The sequence below is a fragment of the Eleutherodactylus coqui genome, chromosome 3 (genome assembly GCF_035609145.1).
Source record: "Eleutherodactylus coqui strain aEleCoq1 chromosome 3, aEleCoq1.hap1, whole genome shotgun sequence".
Lineage (NCBI taxonomy): Eukaryota > Metazoa > Chordata > Amphibia > Anura > Eleutherodactylidae > Eleutherodactylus > Eleutherodactylus coqui.
The window spans coordinates 206248773-206268503 of NC_089839.1; the positions used below are offsets into that span (position 1 = coordinate 206248773).

At 44.9% G+C, this 19731-nt stretch overlaps 1 protein-coding gene across 1 annotated transcript; it reads right to left on the bottom strand.

Annotated features, from left to right (window-relative positions):
• Positions 1-1069: 1069 nt before the first annotated feature.
• Positions 1070-8408, bottom strand: HYAL1 (hyaluronidase 1). Its single transcript, XM_066596881.1, has 4 exons — positions 8280-8408; positions 5927-6837; positions 2396-2485; positions 1070-2210 (listed from the first exon to the last, which is right to left on the bottom strand). Exons 2-4 carry the CDS (start codon positions 6827-6829, stop codon positions 1893-1895), a joined length of 1311 nt encoding a protein of 436 aa, XP_066452978.1. The 5' UTR covers positions 6830-6837; positions 8280-8408; the 3' UTR covers positions 1070-1892.
• Between the last annotated feature and the right edge of the window lie 11323 nt (positions 8409-19731).

Below are 19731 nucleotides of genomic sequence, written 5' to 3' on the forward strand. Positions count from 1 at the left end.
ACATAGAGCAGAGGATAGGGGCAGGTGGCGGTGGTGACGACATGAAGCAGACACCATGGGGTGGAGATGTGGCACAGAGGCTGGGAGGAGGCGGTGGAAACATAGAGTAGAGGCCAGGAGCAGGTAGCGGTGGTGAAGACATGAAGCAGACAGCAGGAGGCGGTGGTGGAAACAGAGCAGAGGCCAGGAGCAAATAGCGGTGGGGAGGACATGAAGCAGACATCAGGAGCAAGTCATGGAGATATGGAGCAGATACCAGGAGCGGGTGGTAGAGACTGTGACCAGTGATCAGGAGTGGGTGGTGGAGATGTTGAGGTAGGGAGCGGAGTACATGAAGGTGCAGGTGAGGACACAGGGTTATGGTTAGCAGTAGGGTTCATCTTGCAAGTTGCCATCTTCTGGATCACTTCCACAGGCAGCAGACTATTCCGCCAGCTTGTATTCTGTACAGGCTCTGACAAGGTGATGGTGGAAGGCTAATTGTATAATAAAGAGTTCTGCAGGTCTCTAACATAGATGTGAGTGAAGTATAAAACATAGTAGAAAGATATCAACACAGCTCTGGATGTGACTGGAGTATAAAGTACAGCATAAAAGCAGGATTGTCATTGCAGCTCTGGATGTGAGTACAAGATATACGATCAATACAAGCAGAGGTACACTCAAAATCATAGGGCCTGTAACACAACTCACAATGAGCCACCCACTCACAGAAAGCTCCAGCATATGTACTATCTCTTTATTAAAGTTCAGTTTGAGAAGGTTCCCCACTTAGCCTATGGGCCTCGCTATCATATATCTATATGCTTCACAGGAGACCCCTCTATTCCTACACAAGATTGGCGTATGAGCCTATCCTCTCTGTCATCATTGTAAGATACATAGTGCGGACGTACTACAGAATATGGTCATGTCTACACTTGTAACGATTCTGAAGAGTGGTTATGGAATTGATGGGATCTTTAGCTCTGACATCTTGGGTATACATCTTAAGGTATATTGATGATTTACCTACAGAAGAATCCTCTAAATTAGTCATAGCATATACACACTCTACCTTGCTAGGAAATTGATAGCACAAAGATGGCTGCAAGACTCGACAGGACTTTATTGCAAAAGTAAACTGGTGCATAGCAATGGAAAAACCAATATATTTAAAACATAGAGCCATTCACAAATATGACGCATTATGGTCCCCTTGACTGGATGGGTTGTCTGCTCCATTTAACCTTATGGGAGGTCTGTATCTCTGTATCTCCAGCAGCTGGGAATTGTCAGTTATACTTACTCCTTAGCTTCTGTGGAGGCACCGGGACTTTTGTGCACACAAGCATATGGTAATATGTAAAGTTTCTTATCACTTATGTAGAATTATCATCTGCAACTTATATTGGTGTACAAGCTCTTGATGGGTGGTGGTGGTGGTGGGGGGGGGGTGTTTTGTCTGTTGTTGCATAAGTTGATTAAAGCAAAACTAAAAAAAATACATGATTTAAAAGAATATTTCATTTTGAGCATAACTTACTCCTTTCTAGCAGTCAGAGACACATTCTCCTGTCACAGAGCTCCAAAACTTCCAAATAGACATAATAACATTCTGTCTGCCTTCAGCCACCATTAGGGGGAGCTCACTGCATACAGATATATAATAGCATTGGGTGAGCTCAGCTTTATAGGGTCAGCCCAGCATGGGTGACAGTTTAGTTAGTTACTGCATTTTGTGGATGCACTATAGCCTTCCGTATACTTGACGCTGTGTGGCAGTTCCCATTTCTTTCCATTTACCGTCTCAATCACATCCTCTACGATATAAGCCCTGGTCCCTTGTGATTGGTTTCTGCCCAGTGTTGGTAAATGGTCCCTAGAATGTTGTATGATGTGTGGCCCCTTGGTCAGAGCCTTGTCCTCTGTGAACAGTCCGTTCCCTTCCAGCCAGGATAGCAGCGACATTGGAAGTTGGCGGCCATGCATACAATATCCATTTTAGTGGCGCGTCCTGAGAGTAGAAAGCCTCCGCCCCGCGGGTTTTTCCTGATGCTGAAGCTGCTCTGGGGCAGGTGGAGCTGAACCTCAGAGGAGGGGTCTCTCCGCACACAGCGTCCATTTCCAGTACATATGGCCTGGCTGCACAGTAACGCACCGCTGCTCACGTTGACCACATACATCCCCAGCCTATCATCTATATAGGACTTCACAGCCAGGCAGGCTTCCTGTGATGAAAAAGAGACACAAGAGCTGACAATCATTATAACCAGACTCATAATATGTTCTACTGCAGAGGAGCAGCAGATGCCAGATGCAACTGGCACTTATGGGGTGCAACTAAAATTCATGGGGCCGCACAGCAGAAAATCACCTGCTTCTGCAAACAACCTGATTGGGCTGGAACACTTACCTTGCTAGAGCTGTAATCAGCGTTCCCCCATAAGACGATCCCAGCAGCCCCTAGAGCAGCGCTCTGTCCGATCGTCTGGATCAAATCTTCCTGAAAGAAAACAAATCAACACTGAGACCTCGGGGTTAATTAGAGTTGATGCAATGTATGAGCTACAAGTAGAATTCTGACTGTATATCTGCAAGCGCTCCTGTATATCGGTTCTTGCCCCTTAGGGTGCATTCACACGACCGTATCTACGCCCCTATTTAGAGACATTTAAAAACAAATAAATAAATTAAAAATCGCCCAAAAAAACACGACCATGTGAAGCATTGGATTCTAATGTATTTATTCACATGTTTTTGGTTGACGATTTTATACGCCGCATCAAAAGATTGGTCTTTCCCTATCTTTTGCTGATATACACTAGAAGCTTCCATAGACTACTATGGAAGCAGGGGAAAAAAGGGAGAGGAATGGAGTTTATCTGCGTCCAATGCTGGGAAAAGAAGACAGCTGGCTCCATTTAAGCATTAGTAGTCATTTGAGGATTTCTGCCGATTGATGGGTTCTGCGTGAGTACCGTGCGCAGGTTTAGGGTTGGGTTAACCGTTGGAAGCCGCTGCAGAAAGCCCGCAGCGGATTCCACATACGACCGTGTGAGCCCGGCCTTATGGAAATATGCTGCACTGCTAGTTTTTGAACAATGAGAAATTCCTTTTTCTGTACTTTCTGTAAAGGATGAACACAAGCTGGTTACATTTTAGGCCGCTCTCACAACACGCCTTCAGAAAACACTGCGTCCAAAGCGTTTAATTGTAATTTCGTGCAGCGTTTTCAAACGCAAGCATTTGACAGCATTTTTAACGCACCCCATCACTGTAATGACTGATGATGTGTGTTTAAAAAGAGCTAAAACGTGTGAAAACAGAGCAGACAGCGCTCGAAAGTAGCATCGTTTCGATCACTCGTGTGAGAAGCCCCATTGGAATCGCTGGAGGTGTTGTACCGCAGTTAGCGTGGCCATTTGAAACGCAGCGCTAATCGCAGTAAAAAGCAGGCTGTGTGAGAGCAGCATTATTGTTTTGATTGAGGATTGTATGTGTAGTATCTCCAGTGCATGTATGGAAATAGAGGCTGTAAATTTGCTCACTGCTATAGTTTATATCACAGATTCATTTAAGGGCTCTTTTACACGGAACATCTTATTGGGCACAGATGCCCGACAGGTCGTCCCAGCAATGATCATTCCTGTGCTTTTACCTAGGAACAATTATCGCTAGTGAATGGAGGCGGAGGGGACAGGGATTGTTCCGGCCCACTCGTCTCCATTCACAATAAACAGGCAGGCGCATTCATAAGTGAAGGACTTGTCCATTTTTCTGCATGACGATGAACGAGAAGCAAACGAATTCTTGTTCATCATTAGGTCAGGGCATGCATTTACACTGAACGATTTATCGGCCTGTGTAGAAGGGCTCTTATAGTTGTGTCCTCCCATAATTCCCTGCTTTGCAGCATTTCCTGGATGGAAAAGACCTATTGCTCTCTTCATGCTGATCTTCCTGGCTCATGAATAGAATGTGAAAATAAAGTGGCGACTGACACCCACCCTGACGGAACAAAAGAAAAGAGATACGGAGAAGGAATAATTGTGCATAACAATAAAATATGTCATTCAGGGTGCATGGAAAGCTGGGATGGAAACTGTAATGATGACATTACTGCTTGTCACCTAAATTCTGCAATCTATGCAGCAAACAAGTAACTCAAAAATGGCTGAATAGCATCTTACACAACCCCACTCAAAAGGACAAGTCGGATGCTGGGAATTCCAGAGCCCAACTTTTCAGGAAATAGAGAGAGAGAGAAGCTGCAGGATTATATATTCTCTCTCTATGTCTGGCAAGCTTCAAAGTAAAAAAGCTCTTTCCGCGCTCCTGCTGGAGCTCCTCTTCGGAAGAAATGAACTGTCGTAACAGACAGTATTTATATAAATTAATAATAAATTTATTTCCGAATAAAAAGATTGCATGCCAGTGGAAATCTTGCAGCGATAGTTCTACAACAGGTTTCGACGTTCTACAGATGCCTTTTTCAAGTATACAGAGAGATTAAAATACAGCATTTAAATAGCAAGTCTTACCTTTTTGGAGGTGGGGGTTACAGGTGCTTGGCGCGCACCTCCGTACCGTGTCGCTCTGGCGCGGTATCTAGGTGTCATAGCCATGTAACGGAGAGGGTGTTCCAGCGTATATGTGCGCTGGTACTGAACGTAAACTCCGTAATTTTAAAAGGAAAGGCTAGATGTGTAACTCCCGATCTGATGTATAAAAGCGAGAACTCCGACCTCCAAAGAGATTGATGCAATCAAATTCATTGTGCTAAAAATTCAATCTAAATCCATTAATAGAGGATGTTAATACAAAGGTAGAATACTATATGGTGGAATTATATATATGCATACATCAATGATGAATAATATTGGATAATACAAATGATATTATTATTAATTAAGATAAGAATCCATTATGGGTGATATAAAAAAATAATAAATATTTAAATTAATCAAAAAGGAATAATAGAAAAAACACCTAAAAATGGGCCCGTTACCAATAAGAGAAACTCAATAAATCAATACAACCATGATACCTTATCAAAAAAACAGGGATATATACCTAAAACTTCATGCTAAAAATCTAAAACAGATGGTGATGGGAAAATATATATAACAGTTACTGATAAAAAATTAATATCAAAATTTCTCTAAAACCTCGTTCAGACCAAACGGAGTTAGGGTATTTAATCTGAAAATCCAGAACATCTCTCTCGTCCTTAGTTGTGCAAACGAGAGAGTGTGAATATGTTCTACTGGTGTTATTTTCATGTCCTTAGGATTTTTATTATGCTTCTCCGAAAAGTGGCGTGAGACGCTGTGTTTAGAATAACCTGTTATTATATTAAATCTATGCTGATTCGCCCTTATATTTAGAGTATTGGTGGTACGTCCTATATACTGCAATCCGCATGGACATTCAATCAAGTATATTATGAATTTAGAACAGCAATTTAAAAATTGGTTGATTTATATATATATTTTTTGTAACGGTCTACGGGAACACCGCTGGGCACCAGGTGAGTTATTCTCATTAACTACTATATGGTGGCGCGGATCGTTACTTTGAACTCTCTCTATGTCTGTGAGCCTGCTTTCTGTCAGAAAGGAGGGGCTGAAGAATTGGGGAAGCATCTGACTGGCTCAGGATATCAAGCACAAATCTGACATCACACCAGGAAAAACCCACCCTCTCAGCAGATATGGAGTGAGGAAATATAATCCTGCAGCTTCTCTCTCTCTCTCTCTGAGCCTGCATTCTATCAGAAAGGAGGGGCTGAAGAATTGGGGAAACATCTGATTGGCTCAAGATGCTAAGCACGACTCCGACATCACACCAGGAAGAGCCCACCCTCTCAACAGATATGGAGAGAGAAAATATAATCCTACAATTTCTCTCTCTTTATGGAGGAAGGATTGGGGGTTTTTATTACCTGCTCCAGGAAGTCCATAGTATAGGTGTAGACGATTCGAGCATAGGGAAGGACAGGGATCTCCCCTTTTGGCCCCTGAGTAGATACTCTGAAGGCTTCTCCTAACCTGTGCCTCACGTATCGGCCAACATAATGTGACTTCCTCAGCAGCTCCTCCAGGTAGATGTCGGGGTACAAAGCATGACTGCTCCTCCACATCCATTGCAGCAGGTTGTTCCTCTTTATCTCGGCCTGAGGACATTCTCCAGTGTAATTCTGACTTGAGTTTTTGTAGCCATAATTGTAGCAGGAAGGAAAACCATAAAAGCCCCACAACCCTCCAACTCTAAATTTACGCCCCAAATCCAAGGTGCCTTCCATGAACATCCTAGAAGCTTCCTCAAATTCCTTCTTGGCCACAACCATTACCTTCTTGGCCGACCAATGTGGATGCCTCTGCCTCACCAGATCCTGAGAACGCTGCCAATAGATTGATTTTTTATCCCAGTTGCGATCCCACAGAGGCCTCCAGTTCTCCCAGTCCACAACCACCACACCCTTGAAGTCTGAAGACACAATTGTGGAATTTAAGTCCTCAAACGCTTGTTTGAGATGCTCAGTGACACTGGCATTCTGGGGCGTGCCACCATTTACAGGGTTGCCATTACTGTCATAGTAAGGGTAGAGGCCTAGCTGAGAATTATAGAAGATCACCATCTCACTGCCCACAAATGACTGGTTCTCATTAGCAACAATATCAAAGGGATCGAGATCCAGAGACACCCCATACTTCTCCCAACACGGGCTGGTGGGAGCATTCCACACTGTGATAAAAGGCCTTCCAGGGAGGAGCGTTGTTGGACTGGCAAGAGTGAAAACCAGAAGAGTGAACAGCGTGAAAATCAGGAGCAAAGAGACGCTCATCTCCAAGTCTAAAAGAAGAGAAAATGTTACTGTGAACTGTTGGTAGTGAATATGTGACATAATATATGAGAAGCTGGTCATTAGTGAGCATATCATATAATGTGTGAGTTTTCTGTTAATAGTGAACATGTGATATAATCTGTGATCGATTGGTTACCAGTAGACATATAATCAGTGAACCTTCTGTCTCGAGCGGGGGAGATACTCGCTAAAGGCAATGCTTGCTCGAGCAATTGCCTTTAGCGAGTATACTCGCTCATCTCTACTAGTGACCATGTGATATAATCTGTGAGCTGTTGGTTACTAGTGACCATGTGATATAATCTGTGAGTTTTTGGTTACTAGTGACCATGTGATATAATCTGTGAGCTGTCGGTTACTAGTGACCATGTGATATAATCTGTGAGCTGTCGGTTACTAGTGACCATGTGATATAATCTGTGAGCTGTCGGTTACTAGTGACCATGTGATATAATCTGTGAGCTGTCGGTTACTAGTGACCATGTGATATAATCTGTGAGTTTTTGGTTACTAGTGACCATGTGATATAATCTGTGAGCTGTTGGTTACTAGTGACCATGTGATATAATCTGTGAGCTATCGGTTACTAGTGACCATGTGATATAATATGTGAGCTGTCAATTACTAGTGACCATGTGATATAATCTGTGAGCTGTCGGTTACTAGTGACCATGTGATATAATCTGTGAGGTTTTGGTTACTAGTGACCATGTAATATAATCTGTGAGCTGTTGGTTACTAGTGACCATGTGATATAATCTGTGAGCTGTCGGTTACTAGTGACCATGTGATATAATCTGTGAGTTTTTGGTTACTAGTGACCATGTAATATAATCTGTGAGCTGTTGGTTACTAGTGACCATGTGATATAATCTGTGGGCTGTCGGTTACTAGTGACCATGTGATATAATCTGTGGGCTGTCGGTTACTAGTGACCATGTGATATAATCTGTGAGCTGTCGGTTACTAGTGACCATGTGATATAATCTGTGAGCTGTCGGTTACTAGTGACCATGTGATATAATCTGTGAGCTGTCGGTTACTAGTGACCATGTGATATAATCTGTGAGCTGTCGGTTACTAGTGACCATGTGATATAATCTGTGAGTTTTTGGTTACTAGTGACCATGTAATATAATCTGTGAGTTTTTGGTTACTAGTGACCATGTAATATAATCTGTGAGCTGTTGGTTACTAGTGACCATGTGATATAATCTGTGAGCTGTCGGTTACTAGTGACCATGTGATATAATCTGTGAGCTGTCGGTTACTAGTGACCATGTGATATAATCTGCAAACTGTCCATCGTTTCTGAGCCTGAGTTTTAAATTAAATTCTACTTGTGTAACGTATTATAACAACATAATCTGATGCAGTCCCAGTATTTTTAGCTCTCTAGTTGACATCGGTGTTCATGTTTCCTCCTTACCCTCGCTGGTCCAGTCTAGAGATCGCCTGCTGTAAAGTGGTCAACTCATACCCTCTGGGGAGCACCCAGGATACACTGCTGAGGAAAACACTCTCTGGTAACACTTCCTCTGTGGTGTCCTCCCTTACACTCTCCTCCTCTTTCAGTTCCTCACTTCGGTCATGTCCCCTCCTCCCTGTTAGCTCCAATGATGCATCTAATCCAGACATCAGCGGTGGAGATGAACCATGAACACAGCAAATGCACAACAGGAGAACAAATGTATGGACCCTAGAATACACCAAACAATGGAATGTGGGGAGACAAAATGTATAAGTGGATGTTATTTCCAAAATTTGCTCAATTTGTAAAGGGTTAAAGCATCTAATTATCGCTGAAATCTGCACTACTGTTAACATCTAAACTGATGTTGTTAGCCATTTAGTCGTTCACAACCCTCCGCGACCTTACAGGCTCCCTCCCTCCATGTTTTTCAGTTTTGCACTGCTTCTTTCAGTTGTGTGACATCTATGCCCGAATCAGCTTTGACAGTATCAAGCCATCTGAACTAAATCTTAATAAATAGTGCAGCCACTGTGTACATACAGTACTTATCCTGTTCTGATCCTGTTACATCCTGTATTATACTGCAGAGCTGCACTCACTATTCTGCTGGTGGAGTCACTGTGCACATACATTACTTATCCTGTACTGCTCCTGAGTTACATCCTGTATTATACTCCAGAGCAGCACTCACTATTCTGCTGGTGGGGTCACTGTGTACATACATTACTTATCCTGTACTTATCCTGAATTATACTCCAGAGCCGAACTCATTATTCTGCTGGTGGATCCACTGTGTACTGGGGCATAGCTTAAGGCTCATGGGCCTGAGTGCAAATTTTATCTTGGGGCCCCCCAACACAGAGGCATAATTTGAAGTTCCTGGGCCGCAATGCAAAACCTGTCACAGGGCCCTGAACTATAATTCTTTATTCATAGTACTGGGCTTCCTATATGGAGAAGAGAGACCTTACGAGCCCCCTAAGCCTCCTGGGCCTGGGTGCAACTGCATTCCCTATGGTTATGCCAGTGACTGTGTACATACATTACTCATACTGTACTGATCCAGAGTTACATCCAGTATTATACTCCACAGCTGCACTCACTATTCTGCTGGTGGAATCACTATATACATACAATACTTATCCTGTACTGCTCCTGAGTTACATCATGCAAAACATGTCACAGGGCCCTCAACTATAATTCTTTATTCATAGTACTGGGCTTCCTATATGGAGAAGAGAGACCTTACGAGCCCCCTAAGCCTCCTGGGCCTAGGTGCAACTGCATTCCCTATGGTTATGCCAGTGACTGTGTACATACATTACTCATACTGTACTGATCCAGAGTTACATCCTGTATTATACTCCAGAGCTGCACTCCCTAATCTGCTGGTGGAGTCACTGTGTACATACATTACTTATCCTCTACTGATCCTGTATTATACTCCAGAGCTGCACTCACTATTCTGCTGGTAGAGACACTGTGCACATACATAACTTATCCTGTACTGATCGGAGTGGCACAGGCAGAACAACAAGCCAAGGGAAAGCAGACTGTGCCAACGACGCCACCAGGAGGCTGTGGACGATGAGGCTCACTTCCAGAATTAGTGTAATATGTCTCCACCGGAAGTAGGGGTGGAGACATGGGTTGGTCAGCGTGAGTTAAACGGAATGCCCAGAGCTGGTGATTGGGTGCACTGGGTTGCCGGCGACCCCACGAACACATGCCGCTGGAAGAGGCTCTGGCAATCCTGCTGCGGCCGCTCCAGCTCCTGGGTGAGCAGGTCCTCCAGCAACCCTCCAAACCTACCCACTTCCACGAACAGATGCAGCTGGAAGTGGCCCCGGCACTCCCTCTGCAGCAGCTGCTGCTGCTAACCGCCCAGCAGCTCCAGCAACCCCACAAAGCTCCCTGCCCCTAGGAATAGATGCAGCTGGAAGCGGCTTCGGCACTCCCGCTGCAGCCGCTTCTGCTGCTGGCCGCCCAGGTCCTCCAGCAAGCCGGCAAAACTCCCGGCAACCACGAACAGATGCCAATGGAAGTGGCTCCGGCACTCCTGCTGCGCCCTCTTCTGCTCCTCAGCAGCTCCTCCAGCAACCGGCCAAACCTCCCCGATTCCACGAACACATGCAGCAGGAAGTGGCTAGGGGACTCTCACTGCGGCTGCTCCTGCTGGGGTTGAACCAAAAATCTCTCCGGCAGCCTCCACAAACAAATGCCGCGGAAAATGGCCACGAAACTCCCACTGTGGCCGGTCCTGCTGGCAGCGTTCCAAAAATTTCTCAGCCAGCCAATCCCCAGCTGGGGGCTTTACCTGCCCATTCAGGCTGCCCAAACCCTGTTTCCACACACACTGACGGTGGAGACATATTACACTAATACCCTCACTTCCTGATGCAATGCTCCAGATACTCAGCGGGAAGAGACATTTCAGGAGATTCTCTGATCTCTGCCTAGACTTAAGCACTATGGAGGAGGGAAAGAAATTTCACATCCTAATGGTGCAAAATTAGAACACAGCGGCCACAGCAGCACAATATGTTACTGCCTGCCCTAGGCTGAAAGGAGAGTGATGTACCATGAACTCTGCCCCTATCCCCCAAATCCTCATCCCATTACTCAACCCCTATTTTTCACTTGCTTTGACAATGTTAATTTCTGTTTGCTCCTGTCAATAAAGCTTTTTTTTTTTTAAGTAAATTGAATCAAATTGACCACAATGTAAAAAATGTAACAAAAACAAAGCTGAAGTACCAGTGACAACCACCAGGTGGCATCAGAAGTGCAACAAATGACCAGTGCAGAGATGAGATGGCAGAAGATGAAAGATGAATAGAACCACTGCAGAGCAATCTATATACTGGTCTTACACAAAATGAAGACATTGCACATGAGAGCCAGGGCCCCTGTGTGAAGTGAGCTCTCCTATTGGCGCCTGTATAAATCTGTATACATAGAGCTCTCCCTAGTGGTGGCTGTATGTATCTGTATACAGTGAACTCCTCCTAGTGGTGGCTATCATATATCTGTATGTAGTGAGCTACCCCTACTGGTGGCTATATGAATCTATATGTCATGCTCTGTAACAGAAAAACTGAGCTCCAGTTTTCCAAATTTATTTTGAGATAAATTAGCGTGGAATGGCGGACCTGTAAATCATTTGGTGATATGATGAGAGGAGGAGATCAAAAGCTTCACTTTTACAGGGATTGTCTTATAACACAGGGCAATGAGCATGGACATTTAATGGGGGGAGGGGTAGCATTATAATGCTATAATATTATAAGGTCATTTTTATTCTTGACACTCTTTATCAAAAAACAATCGCACCCCCTAAAAAAGTTGTCGTTTTGTTGCATAACTCAGCAGGCAGTTAAATCTCAGGTAGATGTGCAAATGATTAGACTTGTGGTGTGATTAGATGAATGGTCTTGCCACTTTAGGCCCTAAAAGTGATTTCACCCTTGGTCTATAAAAAGACTCTCAGAGGCTCCTTCTGTAGAGCTTGCTGACCACTAAATGCCTCTACGGTGCAGAGAAGAGACTTTGCCCAGTTAACAGAGTTTTATTGGAATGCAGGAAGCTGGATGATCATATTGCTGAGTTGCCCACCACCTGGACCTTTAGGACCAGACTGTTAGGAGGTGTTACAGAGGAGCAGGCGCGCAGGGTAGTCAGGGAAGCTAGAGGTCAGTACATGAATAGGTATCAGTTCGCAGTACAGAGGAGCAGGCAGGTAGAGTAGTCAGGGAAGCTAGAGGTCGGTACATGGATAGGTATCGGTTCGCGGTAGGAGCAGGCAAGTAGAGTAGTCAGGCGAAGGCATAGGTCAGTACACTGAGCAGCAATAGTAGTGAGAGGAGCAGTTGGTAGCAGAGCTTGACTAAGAGCTGACAGCACAATAATCACGCACTGAGGGAAAGACAGGGCCAGGTTTATATAGAGTGACTAATCAGTGTGGTGTAGTGCTAATCAGGATCTGGGTTGCAGGAGCAAGAAGCTGGAAAGGTTAGCCAGGGAAGCTGTCCAGCAGGCTGAATAGCTCACTAGGGAGAGACGTCCCCTGGAGCACAGGCGTTCTCAGGTTTGAACCCTGACATACTGTCTTCTCCATTTACAGAAGTGTCATGAACAACAAAATTGGACAGCTGCGGAATGGAACCAGCTTTAGTTTGGGCACTGACTCTCTAGAGATCTGTGGTAACAATTTAATTAGCTATTTGTATTGAATCTTGTATTCGAATGTTCAGTGTTTAAATTATAGGAGTTTTAATAGACTTGCTGGAACCATGTTAATATCTGGACATAGTACCACCATTGTCTATAGAGTCATGTATATCTATCATCATTGTCTTAAGAGGCCTTATGTATATTTGGAGCTTAGTGTTGTCAGTGTTTTAGGAATTAGTTTTGTTTGTCTGATCTGGTTCTATTTGAGGGATGGTCACTTCAGATTGTGACCTTTTTCAAACAAACAACGTTATCATTGATATTTGCAATACAAATATTCAAGCAATAGATCATACTAAGGCCGCATGCCTGGCCAGTGACCCCTGCATACCTGTCTGCCGTCTTTTTTCTCTCCTGCAGATGTGACGGCCCGCACTTCATCGCACATGCGCAGTAGGCGCTGGCGCTAGGCGATGACGCGAATCTCGGATAACCTTGAAAAAGACTGTGGAGGTCAAAACATAGCTATTCTACACGTTATGTGAGAATAAAAACTCTACTGCTGCTTTGCACCAATCCATGCTGCCAAGTATTCATTTCTTTCTGCTGGATTGTTCATAAGGATTTGGTTTTGGATCCCCTGACTTGGCTTTGTATCTTTACCTGCCCGGCCCAAAGTGGGTAACTGTGTGGTGCTGCGGGTGCATCTTCTTGCTTTGTGGTGGATCCCGCGATACTTCCACAGTGCTCATTGTGGAAGTTCCGTGGGACGGTCAACTTCCATTGACTTCAATGAAAGCCGTGTGTGCGTAGCCAATACAGAATCGCAGCTTGCCACGATTTCTATTCCGTGAGCAGAAAATCACAATCGATTTCCGATCATGGAGATGAAATCCCATATTTCATAGCATGCTATAGGGCGGTATTTGCTGCAGAGTTCGGAGACAGACGCCCACCACGGAATCCGCAATGCAAATCCACCCATGTGCAGGAGGCCTAAGCATAAAAGACAGGAAAAGGTTTTGGAGAGATAGAAGCATCCGGTTGATGCACAAAGCACCTAAGGCTCTTGCTGATTTGAGTATTGATGCAATCATTGTTTCGTATATGCAATATCACCTATTTTTATGTAACTTTGTTTTATTTTTATAATTTATTCATTTGTATTAATAAATTGTGTAGTATCAGCCCACTTGTTGTTTTCAAGTTGGCAAAACAAGACCTTGGGGTGAGGGCCTCAATCCTGCCTTTGCTGTGGAGCGGCACACTGCCCCCTGCTGGGGGGCATCACATATGACAGTCGGTCAGCGATATGTTCAGAACATCCTGGAGCCTGAACATGGGGCGCACAAGGGTGTCACAGGAATGCAGTCACAACATTGCCACACTTTCGTGTGACAATAGAACATGTATGGAACCATCTGGGACACCAACTTCAACAGCCCACGAGCTTGCACGATTTAGAAGTTTAGTTACTGCAAATGTGGAGCGATATGATGCAGTATACAATGCAGAACTTTTATGCCTCCATGCCCGCTTGTATCACATTTTGTATCCAAGCCAGTATGGGGTACAAGAGTGTATTAGAGCCTCCATGCCCTCCCGTATCACATCTTGTATCCAAGCTAGAGGTGGCCCAACAGGATTCTATAGCGTCCCTGCCCGTCCATATCACATGTTGTATCCAAGCTAGAGGTGGCCCAACAGGATACTAGAGCCTCCATGCCTGACTACATCACATCTTGTTACTAAGCATCAGGGAGCCCATCAGTGTACTAGAGCCTCCATAACCGCCGGTATCACATCTTGTATCCAAACTATAGACAGCCCAACAGGGTATTAGTGCCTCCATGCCTGCCCCACCACATCTTATTTCTAAGCTAGAGGCGGACCAACAGTGTACCAAAGCCTCCATGCCTGCCTGTATAACATTTTGTATCCAAGCTAGAAGTGGCCCAACAGTGTATTAGATCTTCCAAAACCGCCCGTATCACATCTTGTATCCAAGCTAGAGGCGACTCAACATGGTATTAGAGCCTCCACGCCCGCCCATATAACGTATTCTATCCAAGCTAGAGGCGGCACAACAGGGTACTAGAGCCTCCACGCCCGCCCATATTACATATTCTATCCAAGCTACAGGTGGCCCAACAGGGTACTAGAGCCTCCATGCCTGCCTGTATCACATACTTATATCCAAACTAGAGGCAGCCCAACAGGGTTCTAGAGCCTTCACGCCCATCTGCATCACATCTTGCATCCAAACCTGGCACGGCCCAACAGTTTACTAGAGTCTCCATATCTGCCCCTATCACATCTTCTATCCAAGCTATAGGCAGCCCATAAAGGTACTATAGCCCCCATTCTCGCCCATATCACATCTTATATTCAAGCTAAAGGCAGCCTAACAGGGGTACTAGAGCCTCCATACCCATCCGTATCACATCTTATATCCATGCATTAGGGGCGGCCCAACAGGGTACTAGAGCCTCCTTGCACATCCATTTCACATCTTATATCCAAGCTAGATGTGGCCCAACAGGGTAACAGAGCCTCTATACATGTCAGTATCACATGTATCCAAGCTAGAGGTGGCCCAACAGGGTACTAGAGCCTCCATGCCTGCCCCTCTGACATCTTGTATCCAAGCTATAGGCAGCCTATCAAGGTACTTTAGACCTCATGCCCGCCCATATCAAATCTTTTATCCAAGCTAGAGGCGGCCCAACAGGGTTCTAGTGCCTCCATGCCTGCTGTATCACGTTATATCCAAGCTTTAGGTGGCTCAACGAGGTACTAGAGCCTCCATGCCCATCTGTATCACATTTTATATCCAAGCTAGAGGTAGCCCAACAGGGTACTAGAGACTGTGCAAGTGCCTGGATGAAGAGGATGCTATACAAAGTGTACGTTTTACAAGACAAGGTTCAATTACATGCTCTGCATTGTGAAATTCAAGTTGAAAAGTCTCCATGTTGTCTGGATGGAAAAGCTATCAGTGCCATTGTAAAAGGCAACCACAAAGAACACTGTAAGAGAATGGATTATAGATTACAGATTATAGAGAGTCAAGCTTGCTGAGGTGGAGTGATGTCTCTGCTAGGAGTAGCCAACCAGGAAAGCAGATGGATGTTGCTACTGTACAGCAGTCGACGTTGTGTTCATGTTTGTGGAAACAGAATGGTGTCGTAGCCAGAAGCAAGCAACGCCAACAGCTGGCAGCTGTCACTACTGAGCAGAGCAAAGACAGCGAACAGATGTGCACCTGATTGGCCGGGATGGCAAAAAAGCTGGAAAAGAAGGTGTGAATTCTTGGTGGCTGAAATTTCACTGTCTGGTTGGATCCCAGTCAGGGGGTCTCGATAGTGGTTGCAGATGTTTTGCTATTTTATCTGCACCAGAATCTGATGAAACTGTTCATATGACTTTTGTGACTAATTATGGAACTGTACAACACAAGTGTAAAGAATTGAATTCAAAGTCCATACTGGGAAGAGACTTTCTGTATTTCTGGCAGTTGTGGAGTAGAAAAAGCCCCCTGCAGGGTCTGTTGTATGTCTGTAAGAAGAGTGGAGTTACAGAAGAAGGCTCGGAAGTTGATGATGGGTGGAGTGTAACTGTCCCATTTTGGGACAAAATTCTGTGCTGGGACCAGAAAGGGCAGCAGATATATTCCCTGCAGTGGTTGTTTTCTGCCGTTTATTCGGGTCCCATTTTCTACCTTCCTAGATTGCCGACTCAGTCTGCAGACTACCTAATCGTCATAGTGTATTGGTAGTGTTAGACTAAAAATGTACTATACCTATATGAAGGCATTATGCCCAGGGGCGTAAGTATAGGGGATGCAGAGGATGCGGTTGCACCCGGGCCCAGGAGTCTTAGGGGGCCCATAAGGCCTCTCTTCTCCATATAAGGAGCCTAGTACTATAAATAAAGTGTTACAGTTGGGGGCCCAGTTACAAATTTTGCATTGGGGCCCAGAAGCTTCAAGTTACGCCTCCGATTATGCCTTTTCTCACCATAGACACGCTAAAAACGCTTACTGTTGCCCTCAGCCACTCATGGCTCGATTATTGCAACTCGTTGCTGATCGGCCTCCCCTGCACTAGACTCTATTCTCTCCAATCCATCCTGAATGCGGCAGCCAGGCTCATATTCCTGTCCAGCCGCTACTCAGACGCCTCTGCCCTGTGCCGGTCACTGCACTGGCTGCCCATTAAATACAGAATTCAATTTAAGCTTACTACCTTCATCCACAAAGCCCTCCACAGCGCAGCGCCCCCCTATATTGTCTCCCTCATCTCAATCCATCACCCAGCCCGGGCTCTCCGCTCTGCTAACGAAATTAGACTGTCTCCGCTCTGCTAACGAAATTAGACTGCGCACCCCTCTAATTCGAACTTCTCACTCCCGCGTCCAAGACTTTTCAAGAGCAGCCCCGGTCCTCTGGAACGCACTACCAAAGGATACCCGGGCAATCCAGGACTCGAAAAACTTCCGGCGTGCTCTAAAAACGCAGCTTTTCAGGGAGGCATATCGCATTCCCTAAACAAACTCCTCTGTACGCCGCCTGATAACATGCTCCCTGACCTACTGACTGCAATCCCTGCTAGCCACCATCAACGGCTCCTGCAGTCATACTGATCCTGCCGTCACACGGCCAAATGTCTGACCATTGTCTGTATATAGCATCCCTCACTCTCAACCTCGCCATACCGTGCACATCTCCAGCCCCTTTACCTTCTGTATCACCCCATTACTTGTAGTATGTAAGCTCGTTGGAGCAGGACCCTCACCCCTATTGTATCAATCAACTGATTACTATATGTAACCGTGGTTCTGTAATTTTTGTACTTTTGTCTTTCTGCATTCCCCGTGTCTATGTAAGCGCTGCGGAATATGTTGGCGCTATACAAATAAAAATTATTATTATTATATGAAAAGTAGACTTCAAGAGGGGCTAGAAGATATTAGGGTGGAGCTTGAGCACCCACGTCATTGGAGAAGCAGGAAAAGTGTAACCAGTTGTCTGGTGATGAGCTGTTTTTGAAACCAAGAGGCAAAACTCATTGACAGGAGAAGAAATTGCCAAATGGTTTTTGTTCCACAAAAGAAGCCAAGTGGCGAAGGTTATTGACAGAAGAAGCCACATGACCGAGGGCTGAAGCAGAGAGGTTCATCAACAAAAGTTGGCTGCTATTCACCCTTTCCAATCCAATTTGTATCCTGGTTTCCTAGGGGGCTTACTCTTTTTCTGCCATTATACAACAGCGCTATATGCTGGCTAAAGCCAGTACTGCATGAGGTGACACGTTGGATAGGCTCCGACAGCAGAGAGGCTGGCAATATACAGTAAGAGAACCCCGACGGACGTCTTCCAACATCGGAGCTGTACAGCCTTAAATCATAATGTCTTCAGAGGTCAGACAGTGGATTGGAAAGGGTTAATGAGGCCAAGTCTGAGATAGCCATGAAGGAGAAGGTAGCTGATTCAATTGCGGATGCACTGCGGATTTGAAGGTTAAAATCAATTAGGTAGGTGCGGAAAAGGCTGGGAGGTGAGGTCGCAGGTTTTTTTCCGCATGGAAAAATCCTTAACATCTGCGATCTTCCGCAAATGGTTTCCGCAGGGCTCCTGCTGCAGAAATCCCTATGCGGAATCCGATCTACCTGTGGACATGAGGCCTTGAGTAACCTGTAAGGCCTCATGTCCACAGGGAAAATCAGATCCGCTGCGGATTTGTAACCCGGATTTTGGCTGCGGATGCATTGTAATTGTCTTTTATTTTTCATGCGGGAGATCAATTGAGCTATGTGCTCTATGAGCCCCCGCACGTGTGATCCGCACCTAAATGGAGCATGTCCATTTTTTTTCATGCTCCAGAAATTTTTTAATTACCATCCGCGGGTATTTATCTACCCGCGGGTGATCAATGCATTCCTATGGGGCGCGGATCCGCGTGCGGGAAAAACGCTGCGGATTTTATTTTCCCCGTGGACATGAGGCCTTATAGTGTTTACACATTATTTTATTTCATGGTTCATTACTGTGACTTGTAAAAACAGTCAAAAATGAAATCAACAGTGGGTGAGCCTCTAGTGAATGTGATCACTGTGCTAGCCTAAGGTAATATAATTGCTAGTTTTAGTATTAAGCAATTTTATATGTTCACATGTAAATTTGAGATAATGTAACTGCCATGTCAATTGTAACTTTTAGAATAATTTGATGATTATTGCTGAGTTGGGAAAACCCAACCCTTCTGTCATACGATGATTGGATGACTGCCGGGCGGCGTCTGATCAGCTTGTGTTACAGTGTCTTTTCCTATGCTTTTTACTCAATAAAGAGATTCAGAATAGGAAGTAAATCTTGAAACCCCACTTGTCTGTTTCATGCTGTATTCTTCTCCAGTGCATCTTCGAATTTGGCATACCTGATTGATAAGACCCTTTGAGTATCACCTAAATTAAGTGATTACTCTGACGGAGGGAAGGTTGAGCATTGCAGTGCCATGCTTGTGCTACTAGGGGGCTCTATTACAAGTAGGGTTAGGGATAGTAGGGAAATTATATTTTCTGTGATCTCAGGTGTTAATGACTTAATTAGCAGCCAAGTGACTGGGCTCAATAAAGCTGGCTGAGCCCTTCCCAAAATGTCTGGGAAGAAGAGGCAACATGGCCCTCAAGGAGACAGGCACACCAGGGAAGTTGGTAGCAAACCCATGTGGGGTTTTGGGGTGGCAAGCGATAGTCTTGTACCCTCATCAGCTAGGGAAGCTGAATGTATCAGGTGGAGACACAAAGGCCCAAGATTTGTTTTTGGGCCCTCATTGTGTAAAATGTGCCGAATAAAGCTGGCTGCAGACGGGCTTACAAAGAAACTGGTATGGAAGTGAAATACTTTCTGTGCCAACTGTCTTATGCAGGAAACTAGCAAAGCCGTCAGCAGATTTATCCCCCAGATGTTACAACAGACGCAACTCTCTCAGATCTCTGCTTGCTGTCAGTGAATTCAAATGTTTCAGAAGCTAAAAACACATCCTGACCTCATGCTACTCACCGCTGAGATTTTGTTATAACATTAGTGTAGATAATCCTGGACTCCAGGCTGATAGCTCTTACTTGCACGGATACATTGTAACAATCCACTAACAGGGACTTCTGTTTATGGGGACAGACTGCCCCTTTAAAGTGGTTCTGTCAGAAAAATAAAAAAATGTATACTTACCTG

Excerpts from the sequence above, each read along its gene's own strand:
- HYAL1 (XM_066596881.1), bottom strand. The coding sequence starts at position 6,829 with ATGAGCGTCTCTTTGCTCCTGATTTTCACGCTGTTCACTCTTCTGGTT. Across the intron at positions 2,486-5,926 it reads CTATGGACTTCCTGGAGCAG|GAAGATTTGATCCAGACGAT; the intron begins GTAATAAAAACC and ends GTTTTCTTTCAG. Across the intron at positions 2,211-2,395 it reads CTGATTACAGCTCTAGCAAG|GAAGCCTGCCTGGCTGTGAA; the intron begins GTAAGTGTTCCA and ends TTTTCATCACAG.